General features: G+C 45.6%; 2 protein-coding genes across 9 annotated transcripts in view; one reads left to right on the top strand and one right to left on the bottom strand.

Annotated features, from left to right (window-relative positions):
• Window positions 1-4,444, top strand: part of PRC1 (protein regulator of cytokinesis 1) — a 29,323-nt gene extending 24,879 nt beyond the window's left edge. The window contains exons 13-14 of one of the 2 annotated variants that reach the window (XM_060005406.1): window positions 1,004-1,103; window positions 3,084-4,444. In XM_060005406.1, coding sequence (XP_059861389.1) covers window positions 1,004-1,103; window positions 3,084-3,112 — 129 coding nt within the window. In that variant the 3' untranslated portion in view covers window positions 3,113-4,444. Of the gene's footprint in view, window positions 1-1,003; window positions 1,181-3,083 lie in introns of both variants that reach the window. The other variant, XM_060005405.1, reaches the window with a different exon arrangement.
• Window positions 1-27,349, bottom strand: part of RCCD1 (RCC1 domain containing 1) — a 47,596-nt gene extending 20,247 nt beyond the window's left edge. For 3 of the 7 annotated variants that reach the window (XM_060005408.1, XM_060005411.1, XM_060005412.1), the window contains exons 1-7: window positions 27,085-27,349; window positions 25,463-25,760; window positions 24,977-25,376; window positions 24,675-24,796; window positions 22,176-22,271; window positions 21,364-21,534; window positions 20,823-20,852 (exon numbers count right to left, since the gene is read on the bottom strand). In XM_060005408.1, coding sequence (XP_059861391.1) covers window positions 20,823-20,852; window positions 21,364-21,534; window positions 22,176-22,271; window positions 24,675-24,796; window positions 24,977-25,376; window positions 25,463-25,637 — 994 coding nt within the window. In that variant the 5' untranslated portion in view covers window positions 25,638-25,760; window positions 27,085-27,349. Of the gene's footprint in view, window positions 1-18,580; window positions 20,253-20,822; window positions 20,853-21,363; window positions 21,535-22,175; window positions 22,272-24,674; window positions 24,797-24,976; window positions 25,377-25,462; window positions 25,761-27,084 lie in introns of those variants that run through there. The other 4 variants (XM_060005407.1, XM_060005410.1, XM_060005409.1 and 1 more) reach the window with 3 other exon arrangements.
• Window positions 27,350-27,867: the final 518 nt, after the last annotated feature.

Raw genomic sequence — 27,867 nt, 5'->3', positions numbered from 1 at the left:
ACTTATCTGGCTTGGCCTCATTCCTTGTAAGCTGAAGCTCAGTCATGCAGGAAGGGGAGGGGATGGGACTGTAGGCCTAAGATGGAGCTGACAAAAAGGACTCAGTATGGTTCAGCCATACAGGGCCCCACCTAACTTGTTCCAGTTTCTAAGATCCCTGGATTCGGTTATCATTGAGATGCTGAAAGTTGACAGATGTAAGCTAGCTAATCTGTCAAAAACTAAATGAGAGAAGAGAATCGTCATTTTGAGCTCAGTCCGGTATCACGAGAAGCACTGGGATGTGACTGGGAAACTGAAGAGTCTCCATAGGCTCAGTTCAAAGCCTGGTCTTCAGTTGCTACTGAGCGAGGTCCTTGCATGTGGGTTCCAGCCCAGTGACACTGGACAACTAGATGCAGATAGGTACTCTCACCCAAGGAGGGAGTGAGGAGGGCGTGCTAAAATGTGTTCAATCTTTCAGGTATCTTACAGACTATGCTCAAGATCAGGGTTCTGCAGATCATTAAGAATTTGTATGTTTTTAAACCAAAAGTAGGGACTTCCCTGGTGGTCCAGTGGTTGGGACGCCATGCTTCCAATGCAGGGGGCGTGGGTTTGATCCCTGGCTGGGGAATAAGATCCCACATGCCGCACGGCGTGGCCAAAAGATAAAAATTTTAAAAATAAATAAGCCAGGGCTTCCCTGGTGGCACAGTGGTTGAGAGTGCGCCTGCCAATGCAGGGGACACGGGTTCGTGCCCCGGTCCAGGAAGATCCCACATGCTGCGGAGCGGCTGGGCCCGTGAGCCATGGCCGCTGAGCCTGCGCGTCCAGAGCCTGTGCTCCGCAACGGGAGAGGCCACAACAGTGAGAGGCCCGCGTACCACAAAAAAAAAAAAAAAGGCCAGAAGTATAGGATTACAGACACACGAATAATATAAAGATGGTATCAGCCTTTGATAATTTGTGTATGTGGTCATTATAAGGATGATACATTGGTCGATCTTTCTTTTCTCTACAGCCAGTCACCACTTCCACCTGTTCGGGGAAAAAAACACCCCGTGGCCTCAAGCGTGGAGCCAACAAGGAGAACCTGGAGCTCAATGGCAGCATCCTCAGCGGTGGGTACCCTGCCTCGGCCCCCCCACGGCGCAACTTCAGCATTAATTCTGTTGCCAGCACCTATTCTGAGTTTGCGGTAATTCACCTTTTCTAATATCTACCAGTCCCTGGGGAGCACACAGTTGGGGCAGAGTGGGTATCTTCCCAAGGGCACCCAGGCTATTAGTTAGGACAGTTCTTTGGAGGCTGAGAATCCCTTTCCTGACTTGACCATGGCATGAGGTGGGGGTGGTTTAAGGGTGGTGTATAGGAAGAAAGACGGCAGCAGCAAGCAGACATTTAACCTGGATCCTTCTGCTTAAGAAATACCACTCCCTGGCTGCAGGAGGTGAACCTTCTCATCACTGCCCTGGTGCTCTCTTGGTGGAGTTCTTGGTAATTGTCTCAATTCTTTGTTCTTAAAAGGATCCATCCCTCTCTGACAGCTCCACTGTTGGGCTTCAGGTCTGTATGGCAACCCCTGCATGTCCCATGTCCCTTTTCCAGACTGATCTGTCATCTGCTGGCTTCATTCCCATCTGGGCACAGGGCTACACTAACCAATAATCTCAGCTGTACTATCATAAAACCTTTTTTTAACAAAGGAAGCAGGAATTCCTAATACGGACTTCAGAAATAATGAATATCTGGCTTAAGTTCCCAACAGACTGACTAACCTGCTGATTAACTTGTTCAGACTTGAATTGGATTCTCAGCCCCATCTAAAGTCAGGCAAAGTTTTTTTAATCATGTTATTTCACAACAGAAAACTTTCACCCTCCCCAGTTGTGACATTAAAGGCCTCCAATGTGCTGCAAGGAATAGAGGCCCCACCACGTGGGGAGGGGAGCCCCAGCTGTGTGCTGCCTATGAGGTTCTTGGCCTGCGTGCTGATTACTTCCTGGAGTATATGTCTTACTAACCCCTCAGAGCTGAACTGCCACCTTTCTGTCTACTCTGAGCTAGCCAATGCTCATTTCTTTGCCTTTGCCTATTTTCTACCACATTGAGCTGCTAAAGCATATATGAGGCACTGGAAGAAAGTAATTTTTTCCCACAATGCTCTTCAGCTCCTAGTAACGTACTCCACATTTACCAACACTTAACTGCAGTGCGCTTTCCTTAACAATGTGTTCTGTCTTCCCTCAGTATCTAGCTGTTGAGAGGTGAGCCTGCCCCTCACCTTTGTGAGGGATACTGAGTTAAAGCCTAGGGCATTGACTCTCTTGCTGCAGTGATGGAGAATGTGACGGCTGCCCAAGGCTATTGTTCATTTTGAGCACTGAAGCTAGCTTTATATTCTTTTACTTTTGTCAAGTTACTTGACAGAGGTGGTTCTACCTATAGAAAGAAGGTGGGTATTTGTCACTCTGGCTAGCTGATTGCTGGACAGAGTCCAGCTTTCTCTTTTGTTTGCTCAGCCAAGCCCACTTCACCCACTTGCTGCTTATAAATATCTGTTTCTCTCTGGCTAGGCCGAGGGAGATTCTTCTGGTTTTGGTTGCTATGGCTGGTAGACTCCACCAGGCAGCACTGAAGCCAGTAGACTAACCTCTACTAACATCTGTCCTTTCTCAGTGGTCATTCCTGCTCTGTCTTCTGCTCCTATACCATGTGCTCCAGCATGAGATCAAATCACCAGCAGGTTACAAGGCCCTCAGCCCCAGGGATTGGTAGATACATGTTCTGGCCCATTGTTTCCTAAAGGGTTCAAAAGACCAAAGCTTGTTGCCTACCTAGCTTGACAACTCAGAGAGTACTTTGTGACGTATAATGGATTTCTCTTCTGTGAGGTTTTAATAGAATGGACTGGCTGAGGAAAGGAATCAAGGGGCATATGTGCACATGCTTAATCTGTGACTAAGGTGTTCAGAGTCCCTCCCCTTTTGTTCCTAACACAGCCTGTGCTGGGCTGTATGCTGACACTCACCTGTGCTTACAAGGGCAGGGCATGCATGAGAGGGGACAGTAATGCCACTGATGTATTTATTTTTCAACAGCGAGAACTTTCAAAGGCTTCCAAATCTGATGCTACTTCTCGAATCCTCAATTCAACCAACATCCAGTCCTGAGAAGCCCTGATCAGTCATCCAGCTGAGGTTTCCTATGCCCTGTGCCTAATTATACAGGGGTGGCTTTAATGTTTCTTCAGTTCAGATGTGCTTGAAAGCCTGGACAGGTTCCATTACCATGGGCCTAACTTACAGAAGTGAATGAGTTACAGATGAGAGTCCATCATAAGCTTAGTACGTCCTTAAACACTTGGTTTTATTTTGACTCAAGAAATACATTAAAACATAGTTCATAGCAGTAAGTGTAAATTTTAGCATATGGAACCTAATTTCTTTCCCTACCCCGTAATTGTACTTGCTAAAGCATGATCAAGGGCTTATTTTACTTCACCATTGTGTAGTTAAATGATTGACTATGCCCAAGCTTGGGGTATGGGACATGAAGCAGTTTTGGGCTTGTACACTTATAATTAGCAATTAACACCTTTTTTTGTTTAGGGATATTCAGTTAATGCTATAGCTTCAGTAGCTTTGCTCTCACCTAAAGGCCTGTCCCCACCACACAGGACAGCCTTCCTCCTGATGAAGATGTCTGTGTGTCAGAAGTTGGGATGGCCTGACTCACTGCCAAAGAGGTGACAGGGAGGCTGGGAGCACCTTTGTTAAATTGTGTACAGTTTTGTTATATAGGCCAGTGCTGGGGGGGTATGTGTGTGAACACATGTACTTGTCTGAACTCTGCTTCTTCAGTTTTTCTCTGGGTCCAGTTCCCCATCCCTGTGCCCCCTGTGCCTGAGTTCCTCCACCCTCTGCACTTGCCAGCCAAGTTGGGAGGCTGTTTGGATGGGTTGGGCCGTTTCTGTCATGGAGATCTGGAACTTTGCACATATCAATCAGTACTGGGAGCTGCATGCTGTAGCGTCCACGATGAGGCTCCTTCTTTACCTACCCTATGTATCAATCACTACTGTGCTCCCCAAAGCACTATTATTTATTCTCCGTCTGCCTGCACCAGCACTACTGTCAGCACAGTAAATGGTTCTTGGAAGCTTACCAGTGTGGATTTGGTCTGTGTCAGCCATGCTGTTTAGGCATACGTATAAATGTCCTGATTTTAAAATATAAATATTCTTAAAAATAAATTAAAATGTGTATACTTATATTTCAAAGATATATACTGTGGTGTGTGTTTTCGTTGTTCCCCATGTCACTTTTTGGTTGGTTTTTGTCTGTGGAAAACAGAAAAGACTAAAAGAACATATAAGAAATTTTTAGTCAGGAGTATGATTGATTTTCACATTCTTTTGAGTGTTTCTAAATTAAGAACATCTCTTATTCTGAGAAAAAAGGTTTTTTGAGAGGAATAAAAAGCCTAAATCCTGATGTATAAAGAGGCTGAGGGAATTCACGGACTTCCGGGAAGATGGCAGAAGAGTAAGACGCGGAGATTACCTTCCTCCCCACAGATACACCAGAAATACATCTACACGTGGAACAACTCCTACAGAACACCTACTGAATGCTGGCAGAAGACCTCAGACCTCCCAAAAGGCAAGAAACCCCCCACGTACCTGGGTAGGGCAAAAGAAAAAAATAAACAGAGACAAAAGGATAGGGACAGGTCCTGCACCAGCAGGAGGGAGCGGTGAAGGAGGAAAAGTGTCCACACACTAGGAAGCCCCTTCGCGGGCGGAGACTGCGGGTGGCGGAGGCGGGGAGCCTCGGAGCCGCGGAGGAGAGCACAGCAACAGGGGTGCAGAGGGCAAAGCGGAGAGATTCCAGCACAGAGGATCAGGGCCGACCGGCACTCACCAGCCGAGAGGCTTGTCTGCTCCCCGCCGGGGCGGGCGGGGCTGGGAGCTGAGGCTCGGAGGACTGGGGTTGGTGGCGTGAACACAGCCTGCAGGGCGTTAGTGCACCGCGGCTAGCCGGGAGGGAGTCCGGCTAGCCGGGAGGGAGTCCGGGAAAAGTCTGGACCTGCCAAAGAGGCAAGAGACTTTTTCTTCCCTCTTTATTTCCTGGTGTGCGAGAAGAGGGGATTAAGAACGCTGCTTAAAGGAGCTCCAGAGACGGGCACGAGCCGCGGCTAAAAGTGCGGACCCCAGAGACAGACATGAGACGCTAAGGCCGCTGCTGCCGCCACCAAGAAGCCTGTGTGCGAACACGGGTCACTATCCACACCCCCCTTCTGGGGAGCCTTGCAGCCCGCCACTGCCAGGGTCTCGGGATCCAGGGACAACTCCCCCGGGAGAATGCACGGCGCGCCTCAGGCTGGCACAACATCATGCCGGCCTCTGCCGCCGCAGGCTCGCCCTGCACTCCATGACCCTCCCTACCCCCCGGCCTGAGTGAGCCAGAGCCTCCGAATCAGCGGCTCCTTTAACCCCGTCCTGTCTGAGCAAAGAACAAACGCCCTCCGGCGACCTACACGCACAGGCGGGGCCAAATCCAAAGCTGAGCCCCTGGGGGCTGTGAGAACAAAGAAGAGAAAGGGAAAGCAGCCTCAGAAGCAGCAGATTAAAGCTCCACAATCAACTTGATGTACCCTGCATCTGTGGAATACCTGAATAGACAAGGAATCATCCCAAATTAAGGAGCCGTGTGGATGAAAGGCTCTTGGTACTGCAGCTAGGAGTTAGTGCTGTGCCTCTGAGGTGGGAGAGCCAACTTCAGGACACTGGTCCACAAGAGGCCTCCCAGCTGCACATAATAGCAAACGGTGAAAATCTCCCAGAGATCTCCATCTCAACGCCAGCACCCAGCTTCACTCAACGACCAGCAAGCTACAGTGCTGGACATCCTATGCCAAACAACTAGAAAGACAGGAACACAACCCCACCCATTAGCAGAGAGGCTGCCCAAAATCATAATAAGTCTACAGACACCCCAAAACACACCACCAGATGTGGACCTGCCCACCAGAAAGACAAGATCCAGCCTCATCCACCAGAACACAGGCACTATTCCCCTCCACCAGGAAGCCTACACAACCCACTGAACCAACCTTAGCCACTGGGGACAGACACCAAAAACAACAGGAACTACGAACCTTCAGCCTGCAAAAAGGAGACCCCAAACACGGTAAGGTAAGCAAAATGAAAAGACAGAAAAACACACAGCAGATGAAGGAGCAAGATAAAAACCCACCAGACCTAACAAATGAAGAGGAAATAGGCAGTCTACCTGAAAAAGAATTCAGAATAATGATAGTAAAGATGATCCAAAATCTTGGAAATAGAATAGACAAAATGCAAGAAACATTTAACAAGGACCTAGAAGAACTAAAGATGAAACAAACAATGATGAACACCACAATAAATGAAATGAAAAATACTCTAGATGGGATCAATAGCAGAATAACTGAGGCAGAAGAACGGATAAGTAATCTGGAAGATAAAATAGTGGAAATAACTAATGCAGAGCAGAATAAAGAAAAAAGAATGAAAAGAACTGAGGACAGTCTCAGAGACCTCTGGGACAACATTAAACACACCAACATTCGAATTATAGGGGTTCCAGAAGAAGAAGAGAAAAAGAAAGGGACAGAAAATATTTGAAGAGATTATAGTTGAAAACTTCCCTAATATGGGAAAGGAAATAGTTAATCAAGTCCAGGAAGCACAGAGAGTGCCATACAGGATAAATCCAAGGAGAAATATGCCAAGACACATATTAATCAAACTGTCAAAAATTAAATACAAAGAAAGCATATTAAAAGCAGCAAGGGAAAAACAACAAATAACACACAAGGGAATCCCCATAAGGTTAACAGCTGATCTTTCAGCAGAAACTCTGCAAGCCAGAAGGGAGTGGCAAGACATATTGAAAGTGATGAAGGAGAAAAACCTGCAACCAAGATTACCCAGCAAGGATCTCATTCAGATTTGACAGAGAAATTAAAACCTTTACAGACAAGCAAAAGCTGAGAGAGTTCAGCACCACCAAACCAGCTCTACAACAACTGCTAAAGGAACTTCTCTAGGCAAGAAACACAAGAGAAGGAAAAGACCTACAATAATGAACACAAAACAATTAAGAAAATGGGAATGGGAACATACATATCGATAATTACCTTAAATGTAAATGGACTAAATGCTCCCACCAAAAGACACAGATTGGCTGAATGGATACAAAAACAAGACGCATATATTTGCTGTCTACAAGAGACCCACTTCAGACCTAGAGACACATACAGACTGAAAGTAAGGGGATGGAAAAAGGTATTTCATGCAAATGGAAACCAAAAGAAAGCTGGAGTAGCAATTCTCATATCAGACAAAATAGACTTTAAAATAAAGACTATTAGAAGAGACAAAGAAGGACACTACATAATGATCAAGGGATTGATCCAAGAAGAAGATATAACAATTGTAAATATTTATGTACCCAACATAGGAGCACCTCAATACATAAGGCAAATACTAACAGCCATAAAAGGGGAAATCGACAGTAACACATTCATAGTAGGGGACTTTAATACCCCACTTTCACCAATGGACTGATCATCCAAAATGAAAATAAATAAGGAAACACAAGCTTTAAATGATACATTAAACAAGATGGACTTAATTGATATTTATAGGACATTCCATCCAAAAACAACAGAATACACATTTTTCTCAAGTGCTCATGGAACATTCTCCAGGATAGACCATATCTTGGGTCACAAATCAAGCCTTGGTAAATTTAAGAAAATTGAAATTGTATCAAGTATCTTTTCTGACCAGAACGCTATGAGACTAGATATCAATTACAGGAAAAGATCTGTAAAAAATACAAACACATGGAGGCTAAACAATACACTACTTAATAATGAAGTGATCACTGAAGAAATCAAAGAGGAAATCAAAAAATACCTAGAAACAAATGACAATGGAAGACACGACGACTCAAAATCTATGGGATGCAGCAAAAGCAGTTATAAGAGGGAAGTTTATAGCAATACAATCCTACGTTAAGAAACAGGAAACATCTCAAATAAACAACCTAACTTTGCACCTAAAGCAATTAGAGAAAGAAGAACAAAAAAACCCCAAAGTTAGTAGAAGGAAAGAAATCATAAAAATCAGATCAGAAATAAATGAAAAAGAAATGAAGGAAACGATAGCAAAGATCAATAAAACTAAAAGCTGGTTCTTTGAAAGGATAAACAAAATTGATAAACCATTAGCCAGACTCATCAAGAAAAAAAGGGAGAAGACTGAAATCAATAGAATTAGAAATGAAAAAGGAGAAGTAACAACTGACACTGCAGAAATACAAAAGATCATGAGAGATTACTACAAGCAACTCTATGCCAATAAAATGGACAACCTGGAAGAAATGGACAAATTCTTAGAAAGGCACAACCTGCCAAGACTGAATCAGGAAGAAATAGAAAATATAAACAGACCAATCACAAGCACTGAAATTGAAACTGTGATTAAAAATCTTCCAACAAGCAAAAGCCCAGGACCAGATGGCTTCACAGGCGAATTCTATCAAACATTTAGAGAAGAGCTATCACCTATCCTTCTCAAACTCTTCCAAAATATAGCAGAGGGAGGAACACTCCCAAACTCATTCTACGAGGCCACCATCACCCTGATACCAAAACCAGACAAGGATGTCACAAAGAAAGAAAACTACAGGCCAATATCACTGGTGAACATAGATGCAAAAATCCTCAACAAAATACTAGCAAACAGAATCCAACAGCACGTTAAACGGATCATACACCATGATCAAGTGGGGTTTATTCCAGGAATGCAAGGATTCTTCAATATACGCAAATCAATCAACGTGATACACCATATTAACAAATTGAAGGAGAAAAACCATATGATCATCTCAATAGATGCAGAGAAAGCTTTTGACAAAATTCAACACCCATTTATGATAAAAACCCTGCAGAAAGTAGGCATAGAGGGAACTTTCCTCAACATAATAAAGGCCATATATGACAAACCCACAGCCAACATCGTCCTCAATGGTGAAAAACTGAAAGCATTTCCACTAAGATCAGGAACAAGACAAGGTTGCCCACTTTCACCGCTCTTATTCAACATAGTTTTGGAAGTTTTAGCCACAGCAATCAGAGAAGAAAAGGAAATAAAAGGAATACAAATTGGAAAAGAAGAAGTAAAGCTGTCACTATTTGCAGATGACATGATACTATACATAGAGAATCCTAAAGATGCTACCAGAAAACTACTAGAGCTAATCAATGAATTTGGTTAAGTAGCAGGATACAAAATTAATGCACAGAAATCTCTGGCATTCCTATACACTAAGGATGAAAAATCTGAAAGTGAAATCAAGAAAACACTCCCATTTACCATTGCAACAAAAAGAATAAAATATTTAGGAATAAACCTACCTAAGGAGACAAAAGACCTGTATGCAGAAAATTATAAGACAGTGATGAGAGAAATTAAAGATGATACAAATAGATGGAGAGATATACCATGTTCTTGGATTGGGAGAATCAACATTGTGAAAATGACTCTACTACCCAAAGCAATCTACAGATTCAATGCAATCCCTATCAAACTACCACTGGCATTTTTCACAGAACTAGAACAAAAAAATTTCACAATTTGTATGGAAACACAAAAGACCCCGAATAGCCAAAGCAGTCTTGAGAACGAAAAACGGAGCTGGAGGAATCAGGCTTCCTGACTTCAGACTACACTACAAAGCTACAGTAATCAAGACAGTATGGTACTGGCACAAAAACAGAAATATAGATCAATGGGACAGGATAGGAAGCCCAGAGATAAACCCACGCACCTATGGTCAACTAATCTTTGATAAAGGAGGCAGGAGTGTACAGTGGAGAAAGGACAGCCTCTTCAATAAGTGGTGCTGGGAAAACTGGACAGCTACATGTAAAAGTATGAGATTAGATCACTCCCTAACACCATACACAAAAATAAGCTCAAAATGGATTACAGACCTAAATGTAAGGCCAGAAACTATCAAACTCTTAGAGGAAAACATAGGCAGGACACTCTATGACATAAATCACAGCAAGGTCCTTTTTGACCCACCTCCTAGAGGAATGGAAATAAAAACAAAAATAAACAAATGGGACCTAATGAAACTTAAAAGCTTTTGCACAGCAAAGGAAACCATAAACAAGACCAAAAGACAGCCCTCAGAATGGGAGAAAATATTTGCAAATGAAGCAACTGACAAAGGATTAATCTGGACATATACACACTAACAAACGTAGTAAGGTAGATAGCTAGTGGGAAGCAGCCGCATGGCACAGGGATATTGGCTCGGTGCTTTGTGACAGCCTGGAGGGGTGCGATAGGGAGGGTGGGAGGAAGGGAGACGCAAGAGGGAAGACATATGGGAACATATGTATATGTATAACTGATTCACTTTGTTATAAAGCAGAAACTAACACACCATTGTAAAACAATTATACCCCAATAAAGATGTTAAAAAAATAAAAAAATAAAAAATAAATCACAGCAAGGTCCTTTTTGACCCACCTCCTAGAGAAATGGAAATAAAAACAAAAATAAACAAATGGGACCTAATGAAACTTAAAAGCTTTTGCACAGCAAAGGAAACCATAAACAAGACCAAAAGACAGCCCTCAGAATGGGAGAAAATATTTGCAAATGAAGCAACTGACAAAGGATTAATCTCCAAAATCTATAAGCAGCTCATGCAGCTTAATAACAAAAAAACAGACAACCCAATCCAAAAATGGCCAGAGGACCTAAATAGACATTTCTCCAAAGAAGACATACAGACTGCCAACAAACACATGAAAGAATACTCAACATCACTAATCATTAGAGAAATGCAAATCAAAACTACAATGAGATATCATCTCACACCAGTCAGAACGGCCATCATCAAAAAATTTAGAAACAATAAATGCTGGAGAGGGTGTGGAGAAAAGGGAACCCTCTTACACTGTTGGTGGGAATGTAAATTGATACAGCCACTGTGGAGAACAGTATGGAGGTTCCTTAAAAAACTACAAATAGAACTACCACATGACCCAGCAATCCCACTACTGGGCATATACCCTGAGAAAACCTTAATTCAAAAAGAGTCATGTACCAAAATGTTCATTGCAGCTCTACTTACAATAGCCCGGAGATGGAAACAACCTAAGTGCCCATCATCGGATGAATGGATAAAGAAGATGTGGCACATATATACAATGGAATATTACTCAGCCATAAAAAGAAATGAAATTGAGCTATTTGTAATGAGGTGGATAGACCTAGAGTCTGTCATACAGAGTGAAGTAAGTCAGAAAGAAAAAGACAAATACCGTATGCTAACGCGTATATATGGAATTTAAGGAAAAAAATGTCATGAAGAACCTGGGGGTAGGTAAGGCAGGAATAAAGACGCAGACCTACTGGAGAATGGACTTGCGGTTATGGGGAGGGGGAAGGGTGAGCTGTGACAGGGCGAGAGTCATGGACATATACACACTAACAAACGTAGTAAGGTAGATAGCTAGTGGGAAGCAGCCGCATGGCACAGGGATATTGGCTCGGTGCTTTGTGACAGCCTGGAGGGGTGCGATAGGGAGGGTGGGAGGAAGGGAGACGCAAGAGGGAAGACATATGGGAACATATGTATATGTATAACTGATTCACTTTGTTATAAAGCAGAAACTAACACACCATTGTAAAACAATTATACCCCAATAAAGATGTTAAAAAAATAAAAAAATAAAAAATAAATCACAGCAAGGTCCTTTTTGACCCACCTCCTAGAGAAATGGAAATAAAAACAAAAATAAACAAATGGGACCTAATGAAACTTAAAAGCTTTTGCACAGCAAAGGAAACCATAAACAAGACCAAAAGACAGCCCTCAGAATGGGAGAAAATATTTGCAAATGAAGCAACTGACAAAGGATTAATCTCCAAAATCTATAAGCAGCTCATGCAGCTTAATAACAAAAAAACAGACAACCCAATCCAAAAATGGCCAGAGGACCTAAATAGACATTTCTCCAAAGAAGACATACAGACTGCCAACAAACACATGAAAGAATACTCAACATCACTAATCATTAGAGAAATGCAAATCAAAACTACAATGAGATATCATCTCACACCAGTCAGAACGGCCATCATCAAAAAATTTAGAAACAATAAATGCTGGAGAGGGTGTGGAGAAAAGGGAACCCTCTTACACTGTTGGTGGGAATGTAAATTGATACAGCCACTGTGGAGAACAGTATGGAGGTTCCTTAAAAAACTACAAATAGAACTACCACATGACCCAGCAATCCCACTACTGGGCATATACCCTGAGAAAACCTTAATTCAAAAAGAGTCATGTACCAAAATGTTCATTGCAGCTCTACTTACAATAGCCCGGAGATGGAAACAACCTAAGTGCCCATCATCGGATGAATGGATAAAGAAGATGTGGCACATATATACAATGGAATATTACTCAGCCATAAAAAGAAACGAAATTGAGCTATTTGTAATGAGGTAGATAGACCTAGAGTCTGTCATACAGAGTGAAGTAAGTCAGAAAGAGAGAGACAAATACTGTATGCTAACACGTATATATGGAATTTAAGAAAAAAAAATGTCATGAAAAACCTAGGGGTGAAACAGGAATAAAGACACAGACTTACTAGAGAATGGACTTGAGGATATGGGGAGGGGGAAGGGTAAACTGTGACAAAGAGAGAGAGAGGCATGGACATATATACACTACCAAACGTAAGGTAGATAGCTAGTGGGAAGCAGCCGCATAGCACAGGGAGATCAGCTCGGTGCTTTGTGACCACTTGGAGGGGTGCGATATGGAGGGTGGGAGGGAGGGAGACACAAGCGGGAAGAGATATGGGAATATATGTGTATATATAACTGATTCATTTTGTTGTGAAGCTGAAACTAACATACCATTGTAAAGCAATTATACTCCAATAAAGATGTTAAAATGAAAAAAAAAAGAGGCTGAGGTACTATTAGGAAACTTCTGGTTTCATTGCTATGTACAAGTCTTTGTATGGAGATATATTTTCTTTTGGCTAAATACCTAGGAGTGGAATGCCTGCATCATACATATGGTAGGTGTATGTTTAACTTTTTAAAAAACTGCCAAACGGTTTTCCAAAGCAGTTGGACTATTTTACATTCTCATCAGTAATGTATAAGGGTTCTAATTTCTTTTTTTTTTTTTTATCATTTATTTTTGGCTGTGTTGGGTCTTTGTTGCTGCACACAGGCTTTCTCTAGTTGTGAGTGGGGACTACTCTTCATTGCAGTGCATGGGCTTCTCATTGTGGTGGCTTCTCTTGCTGTGGAGCGTGGGCTGTAGGTGTGCGGGCTTCAGTAGTTGCAGCACGTGGGCTCAGTAGTTGTGGCTCGTGGGCTCTAGAGTGCAGGCTCAGTAGCTGTGGCTCACAGGCTTAGTTGCTTCGTGGCATGTGGGATCTTCCCAGACCAGGGAGCGAACTCGTGTCCCCTGCATTGGCAGGTGGATTCTTAACCACTGTGCCACCAGGGAAGTCCCTGAAGGTTCCAATTTCTTCAATCTTTTCCAACACTTTGTATGGTCAGTCTTTATAATTTTAGCCATTTTAGTGGCTGTGAAATGGTATCTCATTGTGGTTGGAATTTTCACTTCCCTAATGACTAATGATGTTTAACATCTTTTTGTGTACTTTTTTGCCATCATTTTTATCTTCTTTGATGAAGTACCTGTTTACTATTTTTGGCCATTTTAAAAATTGAATTGTATTTTTTATTTTTTTGGCTGTGCCCACATGGCTTATGAGATCTTAGATCCTCAACCAGGGATCGAACCCAGGCCCTCAGCAGTGGAAGTGCAGAGTCCTAACCACTGGACTGCCAGGGAATTCCAGAGCTATGTTCTTATTGTTGAGTTTTGAGAGCTCTCTATATATCCTGCATACAAGTTCTTTTATCAGGTGTATGTTTTGCAAAGATCTTATCCCCATCTGTGGCTTCTTTTTGTTTTCTTGAAGTATAATTGACATATATTAATTTCAGGCTGCTTTAATTCTTTTAACAGTGTCACTGAAGAGCAGAGGTTTAATTTTGATGAAATCCATTTGTTCTTTGGATTGTACTGCTGTTGCTCTAAGAAATCTTTACCTAACCCCAGATGATAAAGGTTTTCTCCTAGAAGTTTAAAGTTTTCAGTTTTACATTTACGTCTGATTCATTTTGGCTCTGTGTGTGTCATCTATCTGTATGGCTCCAGGTATGGCTTTAAGTTCATTCTTTTTGCATACAGGTAGCCAGTTGTCCAGCACCATTAGCTGAAAAGCTAAATGGCTAAAAGCTAAAAAACCTTCTCCACTGTACATTTCTGTTCCGCTGATCTATTTGTCCTAATGACAGTACCACCCTGTCTTAATTACTGAGGATTTATACGAATTCTTGAAATCAGGTAATGTTAGCTTTCCAGCTTGGTGCTTTTAAACGTTATTTTGTCTGTTCTGGTTACTGTGCATTTCTGTATGAGTTTTAGGAAAAAAGCTTGTCAATTTCTACCCAAAATCTGGTAGGATTTTGATTGGCATTGCATTGAATCTGTAGACCAACTGAGGGAGAACTGACAACCCCCGAACAAGGCATATCTCTCCATTTATTTAGGTTTTCTTTAATTTCTCTCAGTATTTTGTAGGTCATGTTTACAGATCTTTCACATCTTTGTCAGATTTATCCCTAAGTATTTCAGGTTTCTTGATGCTATTGTAAATGGTATTTTTAAATTAGAATTTCTGGTTGTTGCTTGGCTACATATAGCAGTTGATTTTTGTATATTGCTCTTGTATCCTGCAACCTTGCAAAACTCACTTATTAAAAGAAAAGTGAGAAAAAAAAATAACACTCTTACAGATGATTGGCTTTGTGTTGGAGCAAGCCTTTAATGCTTAGCCAGGCTGTTTACAACTCTGCCTTAGCTTTCAGTCCTGCTTGTGTAGAGCCTGAATGCTAGACATGAAAGCTTATTGTTTTCTCAGGCATTTCTGAGCAAATATCCAGCCCTGGGCATGCGTTATGCTTTGATTCCCCAGTATACTGTGGGACCTTTTAAAAGGCCTTTCTCCCTATCATCTCCTTTCCCAAGCTCTTTCTTCCCAGATCTTTCCCTTGCCCAGGTTATTGCAGGCAATACTTGTGCCTTTAAATACTTTCAGCAAAAGTTGCCCAGCCCTGGGAACACTAAGTCTGGCAAAACAAAGGAGAGCTCTTGCACTGGTCCTCCAGGGAGCCGCCAGATAGCCAGTAACCCACAACCACCATTCCGTGAGAACTGTTTTCCTCCTGGTACTAGCAACCCACCTGGTTGGGTTGCTAGTACCTGGTTGGTACTAGCAACCCACCCAGGTGACTTCCAGGAAATTTAACAGATCAGTGCCTTTATGTTCCCCCTTCATTTTTCACTGTTTCCCTTTTGGGAGTCAGATGTTAAAGACTAGGACATTCAAAAGTATCTGTATATATGGGGAAAATTAGAAAGTAACCACAATACCTAAGGAAAGGCTCAGAAAAGACGATATTACGTTTACACCTCAGGCTGATCCTTGGTACAGAGACAGCCTACGACAATTCAGAAAAACAAAACAATGGCAAACCCTGGGGAAGGGGGAGAATCTGATTCCCAGAGTTACCATATTACCAGATTCAAATGTCCAGTATTCAACAAAAAAGTCACAAGACATGCAAAGAAACATGAGAGTATGGCCTATTCAAAAGAAAATAAATCACCAGAATCTTGTCCCTGAAAAAGACTTAATGGCAGCTATATTAGACAAAGACTTGAAAATAATGGTCCTGGGGACTTCCCTGATGATGCAGTGGTGAAGAATCCACCTGCCAATGCAGGGGACATGGGTTCAAGCCCTGGTCCGGGAAGATCCCACATGCCGCAGAGCAGCTAAGCCCGTGCGCCACAACTACTGAGCCTGAGCTCTACAGCCCATACACAACTACTGAGCCCGTGTGCCACAACTGCTGAAGCCCACGCGCCTAGAGCCTGTGCTCTGCAACAAAGAGAAGCCACTGCAGCCCACACACCACAATGAAGAGTAGCCCCCGCTCACCAGGGCTTAATATTTATATTAATATTTATATTTTATGTAAATATTAATATTTAATATTAATTAAAAATAACCGGTGGACCAAAGAGGAAATCACAGGGGAAATTAGAAAATACTTAGAATGAATGAAAAAAACAAAGCATACCAAAACTTATGGGATGCAGCAAAAGCAGTGCTAAGGGGAAATTATAGCTGTAAATGTTCACGTTAAAAAAACAAGAAAGATCTTGTCAGCCATCTAACTTTCAACTTAAAAACTAGAAAAAGAACAAACTAAACCAAAAGCTAGCAGAAGGAAGGAAATAAAGATTACAGCAAAAATACAAAATTCAGTATAGAAAAACAATAGAGAAAATCAGTGAAACCAAAAGTTGGTTCTTTAAAAAGATCAATGAAATTTTAGCTAGATGGACTAAGGAAAAAAGACACAAGTCATTAAAATGAAATGAAAGCAAGGGTACTTCCCTGGTGCCGCAGTGGTTAAGAATCTGTCTGCCAGTGCAGGGGACCCAGGTTCGATCCCTGGTCCAGGAAGATCCTACATGCCATGGAGCAACTAAGCCTGCACACCTAGAGCCTTTACTCCCCAACAAGAGAAGCCACTGCAATGAGAAGCCCACCACCACAACAAAGAGTAGCCCCCTCGCCTCAAATAGAGAAAGCCCCTGTGTGGCAACGGAAGACCCAACGCAGCCAAAAATAAACAAATTTATATATTAAAAAAAATGAAAGCAGGGACATTGCTACTAATTCTACAGAAAGAAAAAAGGGTTTTAAAAGAGTACTATGGGGACTTCCCTGGTAGTACAGCAGTTAGGACTCCTTGCTCCCAGGGCAGGGGGCCTGGGTTCAATCCCTGGTCAGCAAACTAGATCCCGCATGCTGCAACTAAGACCTGGTGCAGCCAAATAAATAAAAAAAAATTTTTTTTAAAAGAGTACTATGAGGGCTTCCCTGGTGGCGCAGTGGTTGAGAGTCCGCCTGCCGATGCAGGGGACGCGGGTTCGTGCCCCGGCCCGGGAGGATCCCACATGCCGCAGAGCGGCTGGGCCCGTGAGCCATGGCCACTGAGCCTGCGCGTCCCGAGCCTGTGCCCCGCAACGGGAGAGGCCACAACAGTGAGAGGCCCGCGTACCGCAAAAAAAAAAAAAAAAAAAGAGTACTATGAGCAATTAATTGTATACCAACAAATCAGATTACCTGGGTGAAATGGACATGTTCCTAGAAACACAAAACCTATCAAGACTAAATCACAAAGAAATAAACAATCTGAATAGACCTATAACTAGTAAGGAGATTGAATCACTACTCAACAATTTCCCAGGAAAGGGCTTCCCTGGTGGCACAGTGGTTAAGAATCCGCCTGCCAATGCAGGGGACATGGGTTTGAGGCCTGGTCCGGGAAGATCCCACAGGCCGCGGAGCAACTAAGCCCGTGCGCCACAACTGCTGAGCGGGCATTGTAGAGCCCGCAAGCCACAACTACTGAGCCCATGTGCCTAGAGCCCGTGATCCGCAACAAGATGAAACTACCACAATGAGAAAAGCCCGTGCACCGCAACAAAGAGTAGCCCCTGCTGACCGCAACTAGACAAAGCCTGCATGCAGCAATGAAGACCCAACACAGCCAAAAATAAACAAATAATTTAAAAAAAAAATTTCCCAAGAAAGAAAAGCCTTGGACCTAATGGCTTCACTGTGAATTCTACCAAATATTTAAAGAACTAACACCAATCCTTCTCAAATTTTTCCAAAATATTTCAGAGGAAGAAACACTTCCTAACTCATTCTGTGAGGCCAGCATAACTTTGATACCAAAGCCAGAAGACACTACAGGAAAATGATAGACCAATATCCCTTTTGAACATAGATGAAAAAAATCTTCAGCAAAATACTAGCAAACAGAATTCAGCAACACTTGAAAAGGATTATACATCATGGATAACCACATGCAAAAGAATGAAGTTGGACTCTTAACCTAACACTATATACAAAAGTGACTCAAAATGGATCAAGGGCCAAAATATAAAACCTAAAACAATAAAATTCTTAGAAAAACATAGGACAGAAGCTTCATAATATTGGATTTGGTGATGATTTCTCAGATATGACAACAAAGGCATAGGCAACAAAAGAAAAAATAGACAAATTTGACTTCATGAAAATTAAACTTTTTACATTGAGACAGTATCAACAAAATAAAAAGGCAACCAACAGAATGGGAGAAAATATTTCCAAATCACTTATTTGATAAGGGATTAGTATCTAGAATATATAGAGAACTCCTAAAACAACACACACACACACACACACACACACACAAAATCAGATTCAAAAATGGGCAAAGGACTTGAATAGACATTTCTCCAAAAAAGATATGTGAATGGCCAATAAGCACATGAAAAGATGCTTAACATCACTAATTATCAGGGAAACGCAAATCAAAATTACAATGAGATACCACCTCACACCTATCAGGATGGTTACTGTCAAAAAAACAGAAAACAGTATTCGGTGAGGATGTGGAGAAGTTGGAACACTTGTGCACTATTGGTGGGATTGTAAAATGGGAAAGCCACTATGGAAAACAGTATGTAGGCTCCTCAAAAAATTAAAAATAGAATTACCATATGACCCAGCAATTACACTTTAGGGTATATATCCAAAAAAATTAAAAGCACAGTCTCAAAGAGATGTTTGTAAACCCATGTTCATAGGAGCAGTATTCACAATAGCTAAAACATGCAAGCAACCCAAGTGTCCATCAACCAATGAATGGATAAACAAAATGTGGTATATACATACAATGGAATATTATTCAGACCTAAAAAGGAAGGAAATTCTGCAATATGCTATAACATAGATGAACCTTGAGAACATTATGCTAAGTGAAATAAGCCAATATTTATCTTACTAAAAGATAAATACTGTATGATTCCACTTATATTAGGTACGTAGAGTAGTCAAGAGCACAGGACAGACACAAGGTATAATGATGGTTGCCAGAGGCTGGGGAGAACAGGGAGTTATTGTTTATAGCTGTAGAGTTTCAGATTTACAAGATGAAAAGAGATGGGAATGGATGGTGGTGATGGCTACACAACAATGTGAACGTATTTAATGCCACTTAAAAATGATTAAGATAGTAAATTTTTTGTTATGTGTATTTTAACTCAATAAGAAAAAAGAAACCAATTACTATCAGTAAGAGAATATATAACTTGAGGTATAATTCATACAATGGAATACCATATAACAATAAAAAATGAATCAACTGCACGACACCAGATGAATCATACAGTGCTGATGAAAAAACAAGACGTAAAAGAACATACACAGAATGATTCTATTTACCTAAAGTTCAAAAGCAGACAAATTATATTGTATAAAGATGCATACAAGGAATGGTATGAGTCAAAATGAAAACAGGTATATGAATAACAAAAGATGACCTCTAGTGGTTCCCAATCCTAGCACTACCTCCAAATCACCGGGGGTGGGGCAGCCTAAAAAATCTACCCACATCTAGGTTCCACACCCCTAAGTTCTGATTTCATTGTGTCTGCGATGCTGGCTTTAGGCATCCAGTTTCAAATCCCAGGTGTTTCTTTCTTTTCCTTTTTTTTTTTGGGCCACACTGTGCCACGCGGCTTGTGTGATCTTAGTTCCCAGACCGGGGATTGAACCCATGCCCTAGGCAGTGAAAGCGCAGAGTCCTAACCACTGGACCGCCAGGGAGTTCCCTCCAGGTGTTTCTAATGTGAAGACAAAGTTGAGGATGCTGCCTGCTCTAAGGTGGAGCAAGAGGGCTGTGATAGGGAAGGCCAAATGTGGGGACTCTGGGGTGCTGGCAATGGTTTTCCTTGACCTTGGGGGAGTTTCACAGGTGTTAGCTTCATAATTTTTCACTCTACATTTATTTTATGCCCTTATCTATACATGTCAGCTCTTCTCTTTTTCCACAGCATACACATAGGTGTTCCAGGGCCCACAGCTCACGGTCCTTACTTGGAGTTGCTTATCTACAAAGTACTTCACACGGCAGGGCCGATCCAAGCTGGTCGTGTCTTTGTGGCCAAGCTGTCCATATTTACCTAAAGTGAAATGAACTGCTTTGCCATCCTCTCCACTGGGCCTTGTGGCTTTTCCCCTCCAGGAAGGAAAAACAGCCCATTGACTGAAGTGCTGGGCTTAAGCCACCAGTCTGCTGGTGTCTGCTCTGTGAATTCAGGAGACCAGCACCACAGAGCCTCCAGGACCAGGCGATTCCACAGGTCCCCAAGAGGCGAGATGCTCCTCCAGGCTCCCCACTCCTAAGCTCAGATGTTCAGAGCAGAGATTTTTATTTTATCTTTTTCTCTACCCAGTGCCAGACCAAAAGATGTTTCATGACTGCTGGCTAAATATTCCCTTAAGACAAATACCTTTTCAGAAAGGTAGATGGGAAATACTGACATGTTGTGCTATTTCTCTCTTGTCTGGTCTCTGCCCCTCTTAGTGTGCCTAGATCTGTTCCAGAGAAGGGAGTAGACAGCTTTTCAGTTCCAATGGTCAGGCCGAGTCCCCTGCTTCCACTTCTCTGCATGGCTGTTGTCACCTGCCCTCTACTCCCAGGTCTTTCCTCCCCTTGGTTTAAGCATCACAAAAGCAAACCTTTTACTTACCCCAGCCCCAGGTGTAGAGGTCCCCCGTTCCTGCAACCAAAGGACAGCAAAAGGACAGTAAGGGGCTGACACCACTGCTCTTTGACTAGGCATTTGTCCAGCTCGGCCTGCCAGCATGTTCTGGTCACCACGAGACTTACTTGGCGTAGCAAAACGTATCCTCTCTCTCTTTAACAACTGTCTAGTCACATTTGGGGTGATAAAGGATCCAAACTGAAAAAGTTCACCTCCCTATATGCGGACTGATTGGCCTGCAACTGACAGCTGCTGAGTTTAGGACAGCCCTGCTGTCAGATGAAAGGCTGGCAACACTAGCCTCCCTCCAGAAGGAAGAACCTTCGGGGCCTGACAGGCTGGGGAGCCACTGTTAAAGCCCTGTGGGAGTGTACTGAGTGGGGCAGCTACTCAGTACATGTCAAAGATGCTTAATTAAAATGGTAGTTGTTTAGGTGACCACACCCTTTTCTGCAGCCACCAGCTAGAGAGCGGGGTGGAGGGACCTCCCGCTCCATCCTGAACCAGCCTACCCAGCCCCACTCACTTGTCACCACCGCTGTGTGCCGGGATCCACAGCTGGCCTTGACTGCATCTGAGCCCAGGGGGAGGTCCAGTAAAGCCGGGAAGGGCTGGACAGCTATGAAGGGGGCGGGGGCTCCATCCTCACCCCCGGCTACTGTCTTCACTTCAGAACCATCTTCATTCAGTCCTGAGGCTTCAGAGAAGTAATAAGAGTGATGATGATAATGCTGCTGAACACTCAGCGCTGATCTAAACCTCATTCACATACTGACTCACTCACTACAACAGCTGACACACTTGCTCTAGCTCCAGAGCCATCGCTCCCAACCCCACATTCCCTGGGAAGTGCTGGAGTTGACAGGTTTGTGGGGCACGTAGTGCTGACACTGGCATCAGCCTTGCCGTGCTCCCTCTCATAAGGGGCTCAGAGTCCTTCATTGTGTCCTGGGGTCCCAAGGATGTCACGTACCCTTTTGAGCACTGTAGCTCTCAGGCCAACAATATGGCCAGGAGTCAGGAATGACAGAAACGTGTGGAAATCAAGAATTGACCCTCACCAACAGACTTGTGGTTGCCAAGGAGGAGGGGGGTGGGGGAGGGATGGATTGGGAGTTTGGGATTAGCAGATGTCAACTATTATATATAAATGGATAAACAAGGTCCTACTGTGTAGCACAGGGAACTGTATGCAATATGCTGTGATAAACCATAATGGAAAAGAATATGTATACATATATGTATAACTGAATCATTTTCCCATACAGCAGAAATTAACACAACATAAATCAACTATACTTCAATAAAATATATCAAAAAAAAAGAATTGACTCTCACCTTCTGCGGTTGTCTTTCCATCCTCTGCCAGGCTCTTGGTGGGCAGGGCCAGCTGCCCTGATTCATTCCAGCCCCAGATATAAATATCCCCAGCCTCTGAAAGAGAGATAAAGGGGCCCCATTAACAGACTGTGTTCGCCCCCTCCACCTCCTAAGCATGGGCATCCATCCAGACTCCACTACACCCCACTAGTTCCCTAAAGACAACTCCTGCCTGCCCTGCCCAAGTCAGCACTCCAGGCAGAGTGCTTTCCTCAGGGCCCAGCAGCTTCCTTGTCTCAACAGGGCCCCTTCCCCCTTAAGTGCCTTCAGGTCACCCTATTCTTAAAGGAAGTCTCTTGCTGGCCCTTCCTCTCCACTTTCATTTTTTCCTTTTTTGTTAAATTGCACCCCCCACTCCCCCTACGTGCAGTTTGGAAATGTGGCCCTGGAAGTTCCCCAGTGGTCTTTTTTTCACATCCACTGAGCCCAGGCCCCTTTCGTCAGCCCTACCTGCCACCGGTCCTACTGAAGGCCTTTTAAAAAACTGTTGTTTTAACTGAGATGGTATTGGTTTATAACATTATATAAGTTTCATGTGTACAGCATTATATTTTGACTTCTGTATGCACTACAGTGTGCTTATCACCAAGAGGTTAGTTTTCATCTGTCACCATCCAGCCAACCCCTTTACCCATTGCACCCTCCCCCTCCCCCGGAGGCCTCTGGAAGCTCTCACAACACTGGAGTTGGTTGATTGAAGCAACAGCCCTATGCTAAAAATTCACTAACAGCAGTGGCTAATTTTTATCAAGTGCTTATTCTGTGCCACTGTTTTAAGCACAATATCCCCATTTTATTCAAGAGAAAACTTGAGGCACAGAGAGGTTAGGTGCTCTGCCCAAGATCACGAGGGGCAGGGTGATGATTTGAACCTGGGAGGTCTGGTCTGAAGCATCTGTGCTCCAACCATGCGACACCAAGGCCTCAAATGCCTTTTGGACCTTAGTGCGAGACTTCCCATTGGGCTCACCTTCCAGCCCTCTCTTCTCTTCCCTCCAGCCCACTCATTCTCAAGCCTGGCTGCCGACCCAGGCCCATTACATGTGAATATGGACAGGACAGTACAGGCATAGGTAGCTTTTAAAGACCCCTGGTGAAACCATGCCCCATAGAGTTAACAGAAGCTGATAACTAATAGAAATTCTTGAACTTCTCTTACAGAACAACAGATGAGGGAACAGCCTGTTAAAACCCCTTTGCTTGTTAAGTGCCTTCACTGATTAAGTTCACTTTCATTATTTTTCTTTTTTTCTCTTTAATTGCATACCTTCCCAGCTTCATGCAACTCAGTTGTTTCACAGGAACTTGGAGTCAGCTCCTGCCCAATGAAAGCCAGCTGGGGACTAGTTGGGGCCACTGACCCTAAAACTGGGCCTGTGCAGATGTCCAGTGGATGGCCTTTTGATGTCAGAGGGCTGGAAAACTCCACCCTTAGATCATGCTAAGCGCCTCCACTTTTTTGTTTTGGCTACACTGCGCGGCTTGTGGGATCTTAGTTCCCCAACCAGGGACTGAACCAGGGCCCCTGAAGTGAAAGCGCCGAGTCCTAACCACTGGACCGCCAGGGAATTCCCAAAGCGCCTCCATTTTGAATATGCAGACGCATGTGACCCAGATATGCCTACTCAGAACACTGATTACCTCACCTTCTTCCCTACCTCCAATCACCTTTCCCCACGCCTAAGACCACCCTGCTTATCCCATAAATACCCCAACTCCCTTCAGGGAGGCAGATCTGAGACTTATTATTCTCCCATTTCCTCGCTTGGCTGCCTTGTGAACAAAGTGTTTCTTGGCTGTAAACCTGGCATCTCAGCGTCTAGCTTGCTGCGTATCAGGACCTGGTCGGTAATGATATAAGTGGAGGCCAGAGCCCCAAATGCAGATCCTTGCAAAGATCATTCGCTCCCAGCTGCACCCAACAGCCTAGAGATCAGCTACACCTGGATCACCTGCCAGAGTGGTGAACACAATCTAAAGTGAAACTCCTCATTCTGGTCCTGGGTCACCAGCCATGGCACCACCAGAGCTCACACTCACCATCATCATCCTCCCGGTGGGCGTCCAAGTGTCCACTGTGTGCCACACATCACGGCCACCCGGGCAACTGCTGCCTTTTTTTTCTCCTTAGCTCGGTTGCCCCTCACCCCTTCATTCTCCCTTGGGGAGTATTTTAGAAAGACAACCCTGGCTGGAGGCAGACGGAGGGGAGGGGTAGTGAGACCAGTAACAGAAGACAGGAAACAACTGTGACAGTCCGGGTGCGAGTGGGTGATGGTGGCAGCAGAGGGGCTGAATCTGAGAGGCGTTAGGGAGTCATGAATGACTGGGCTGGCTGATGTGGGAGGAGCTTGGGAGGAGGCCCGGCTAGGGCACCCATCAATTTGCGAGAGAAGGAGAAAGGTTTGGAGCCTACGAGACCTTGAGCTGGTTTTGGAAAAGCACTAGGTCACTCACCACTCACACACACAGAGTGCCAGCCACCTGCGGCCACCTCAGCCATGGTTAGGCCCTGCAGCGCCTGCAGCAGCCTCGGCTCCGGCTCTGCCTCCAGAGTCCCGTGGCCCAGCTGTCCGTGCCTGAGCAAGGGAGACCCTAGTCAACTACACCAAGGGGTCTCCTTCCCCTTCCCTCCCCTTCCCTCCCCAATTGCTCTCTCCTGCCCCCTGTATGCTCACCTCCCACTCCGAGCCACATTTACCCGCACCCCCCCACCCCCACCCCGTCATCGCCGCAAAAGCCCAGCCGGCCCACCTCACCTGCCCCCGCCCCAGGAGAACACCTGGCCCGCCGCGTCCAGCAGCAACGCGTGCTCAGCGCCCAGCTCCAGCCGGCGCGCCCGCAGTGTCGGGGCCAGAGGCCGGTAGAAGGGCGGTCGCGGGCTCACGTAGGCGCGAGCGCAGGGCAGCAGCGGCAGCGGCCCAGCCTGGGTCTCATCGCCGACCGGTCCGTCTTCCCGCTCGGCCTCCGGCACGGTCTGGGCCCAGAGGGGCTCCCCGCGCAGCGCCGAACCGGGCGCCCAGGCCTGCAGCTCCGTCCCGGCCCCGGGTCCCGGCCCCGCGCGCAGCACCACCAGGAGCTCCTCCGACGCCCACGCGTCCCTGCAGCCGCCCGCCGCTCCGACCGCGAAGCCAGACAGCTCCACCCGGCCTCCTTCACCTGCGGGGGGCGGAGAGCTGGCTGCGGAGGGGGCGGGACACGCACCCGGGGCTGGGGTCGGGATGGGGCCGGAAGGAGGTGCTCACGGGTCACGAAGGCGGTGTAGCTCCAGCTCGCGCTCACGCGGCAGACATCGAGGCCCGCGCCTGGCGCCCTCAGAGGCTCGGGGCTGTGTACCTGGCGCCCACGCCCCGAGCCCAGCGCCTGCCCGAAGCCGCAGAAACCGAAGCCGAACCAGGCCCCGCGACGCTCCTCGGCCATGCCCGGCAGCGCCCTCTGCTGGCTGCGACCTGGCTGCGGCGGCCGGCGGGACGGAGGGTTCAGGCTAGAACTCAGAAGAGATTCTTCCAGATGAGCCCTTGCGGTACACTGAAGCTGCCTCACCTGTAAAATGGGGGAAATGCCATCTTCCTAACCACAGAGGCAGACGATGTGCGTTCCACCAACATTCGCTGAGCGGGAGCCTTGGCTAAAGTCCTGCCAGATTTAGGAAGATTCTGAGCTGTCTAGAGTGGGGCACTTTTCCTGCCTTCCCTTTTGACTCGAGCAAGTTCGCTGTCCCACAGATTGGGCACGAGGTATTTAAATGGCTTCTCTCTTAGGCGTTGGACTAGGATCTGAGTCCCTCCTCCTCCAAATTCCCAATGCCAGGCACATTATCCCATGTAATCTTGGGAACTAGAATTGCCCCCATTTGACAGCGGAGACTCCCAGAGAAAGTAACCCTTACACAATCACATAGCTTAGGACCGAGAGGGGCAGAAGGCTGAACTCAAGGCTCATCATTTCCACATACAGTGCTCCTCCCACCAGTGGAAGGCAGAGCATTTGAGAGACAATGCCCTGTACGGGTTAGAACCAGTTCCAGGGTTCACATGTTTGCCTCTGCAGCTACCAGTGCCTGTGTCCTCAGCCAATTTACTTAAACTCTCTCAATCCAATTCAATTTCTTCAGTTTCACAAAGCTGGGGAGTAGGAGAGGTGATGTTTGTACGTACCTTGTAGAATTATTTGGAACAGATGCAAATAAAGGGTTCAAGTGTTGGCACCTACCATGGCAAGCACACGGTATCAGCTTATTAAGTCCAGTACTTAGAATTGATAAAAATGACCACTGGATTTTCAGGGACCTATATAAACACAATTTCAACTGGACCTTATCTAGTCATTTATTCGTTCCACATGCATTTATTGATCCCTTAGGCTAAGTCATTGAGAAGGACCGATGTCTACTTCCAAGGAGCTCACGCATAAATGGGGAGACAAACGCACAGTCGAGTGGCACGGTAAGGCCACTTTTTCCGTACAGCATGTTCGGCTTGATCAGAATTTCACTGGCATTTTCAAGCCTGTGAAGTCAGGTCCCGGATCTCTCCTTGACCCGGGCCTGGGCTCCTACCCCTTCCGGGTCAAATCCCAGCCCTAGTAAGCCTCTGACCTTAATCTTGACCCTGTGCCCTCCACCCCCTCAGGCAGCTCCTTCCGATGGGCAGTCTTGAGGGAGGAGGAAAGGCCGGGGCGCAGGGCGGCCACCCAAGAACGAGTCACCACCCAGCCCAGGACCTGGCTGGCAGCCGCAAGAAGAAAAGGTTTGAAGAGCCGCGCCCTGAGCAAGGCGCCCATTGGCTGCCGCCGCCTCCCCGGGGCCAATCACCAGAGAGAGGGGTGATGTCACCGCGCGGGGAGGACAGCCTTGGGACAAGCTCACCTCGGTTCCGGCGATCCCCGCCGCGGCCTGTCCAGTCCTAGCTCGATCAAACCGGTCCCAAGGCCTACGCTAGGCCGCTGCGGCCTCCGGCGGGGAGTGGGCGAAACCTTCGGTGGGCGTGGGCTCGTTGGGCCAGATGGTCCCGTCCTCCGCAGGCACGCGCGGGGCCGCGGAGTATTAGAAACACTTGGGGGACGATCAGAAAGAACTAAGGGGTTGGCGACAAGCGACCCCACTGACGGGCGCCGCCTGTCAGTCCTCTCTGTCTGGGATGGCGGCAGCTAGCTACTGGACACGCGCGGGCCTGAGGCCTTAGAAGCAGCACCCGAATTAGGCGGGTGCTGGGCAGTTTTTACCTTCCATTGGCTCGGGATCTGTCACTTACGTCCGTTAAGCCAATGAGAGTCAAGCTGGGCTTAGTCCGCTCTGCAGAGAGCGGAAGCAGGCTCTCAAGGGACCACCCGCCCAGGCAGGTGGGGATGCCCGCAGCGGTCCAAGCTTAGCTCCAACCCCGCTCAGCTACTGGAGCTTCCCTCAGGGCTTTCCCACCCCCATATCCCGAGCTCTGCCTGACTGGAGGTCACTGAAAACTCTCAATACAAAGGCAGAAGTGGGCTTCCATAGTGGCACAGTGGTTAAAGAATCCACCTGCCAGTGCAGGGGACACGGGTTCAAGCCCTGGTCCAGGAGGATCCCACATGCGGCGGAGCAACTAAGCCCGTGCGCCACAACTACTGAGCCTGCGCTCTACAGCCCCTGAGTTACAACTACTGAGCCCGCGTG

The sequence above is a fragment of the Delphinus delphis genome, chromosome 2 (assembly GCF_949987515.2).
Source record: "Delphinus delphis chromosome 2, mDelDel1.2, whole genome shotgun sequence".
Classification (NCBI taxonomy): domain Eukaryota; kingdom Metazoa; phylum Chordata; class Mammalia; order Artiodactyla; family Delphinidae; genus Delphinus; species Delphinus delphis.
This window is presented reverse-complemented; position numbering and strand designations above follow the sequence as displayed.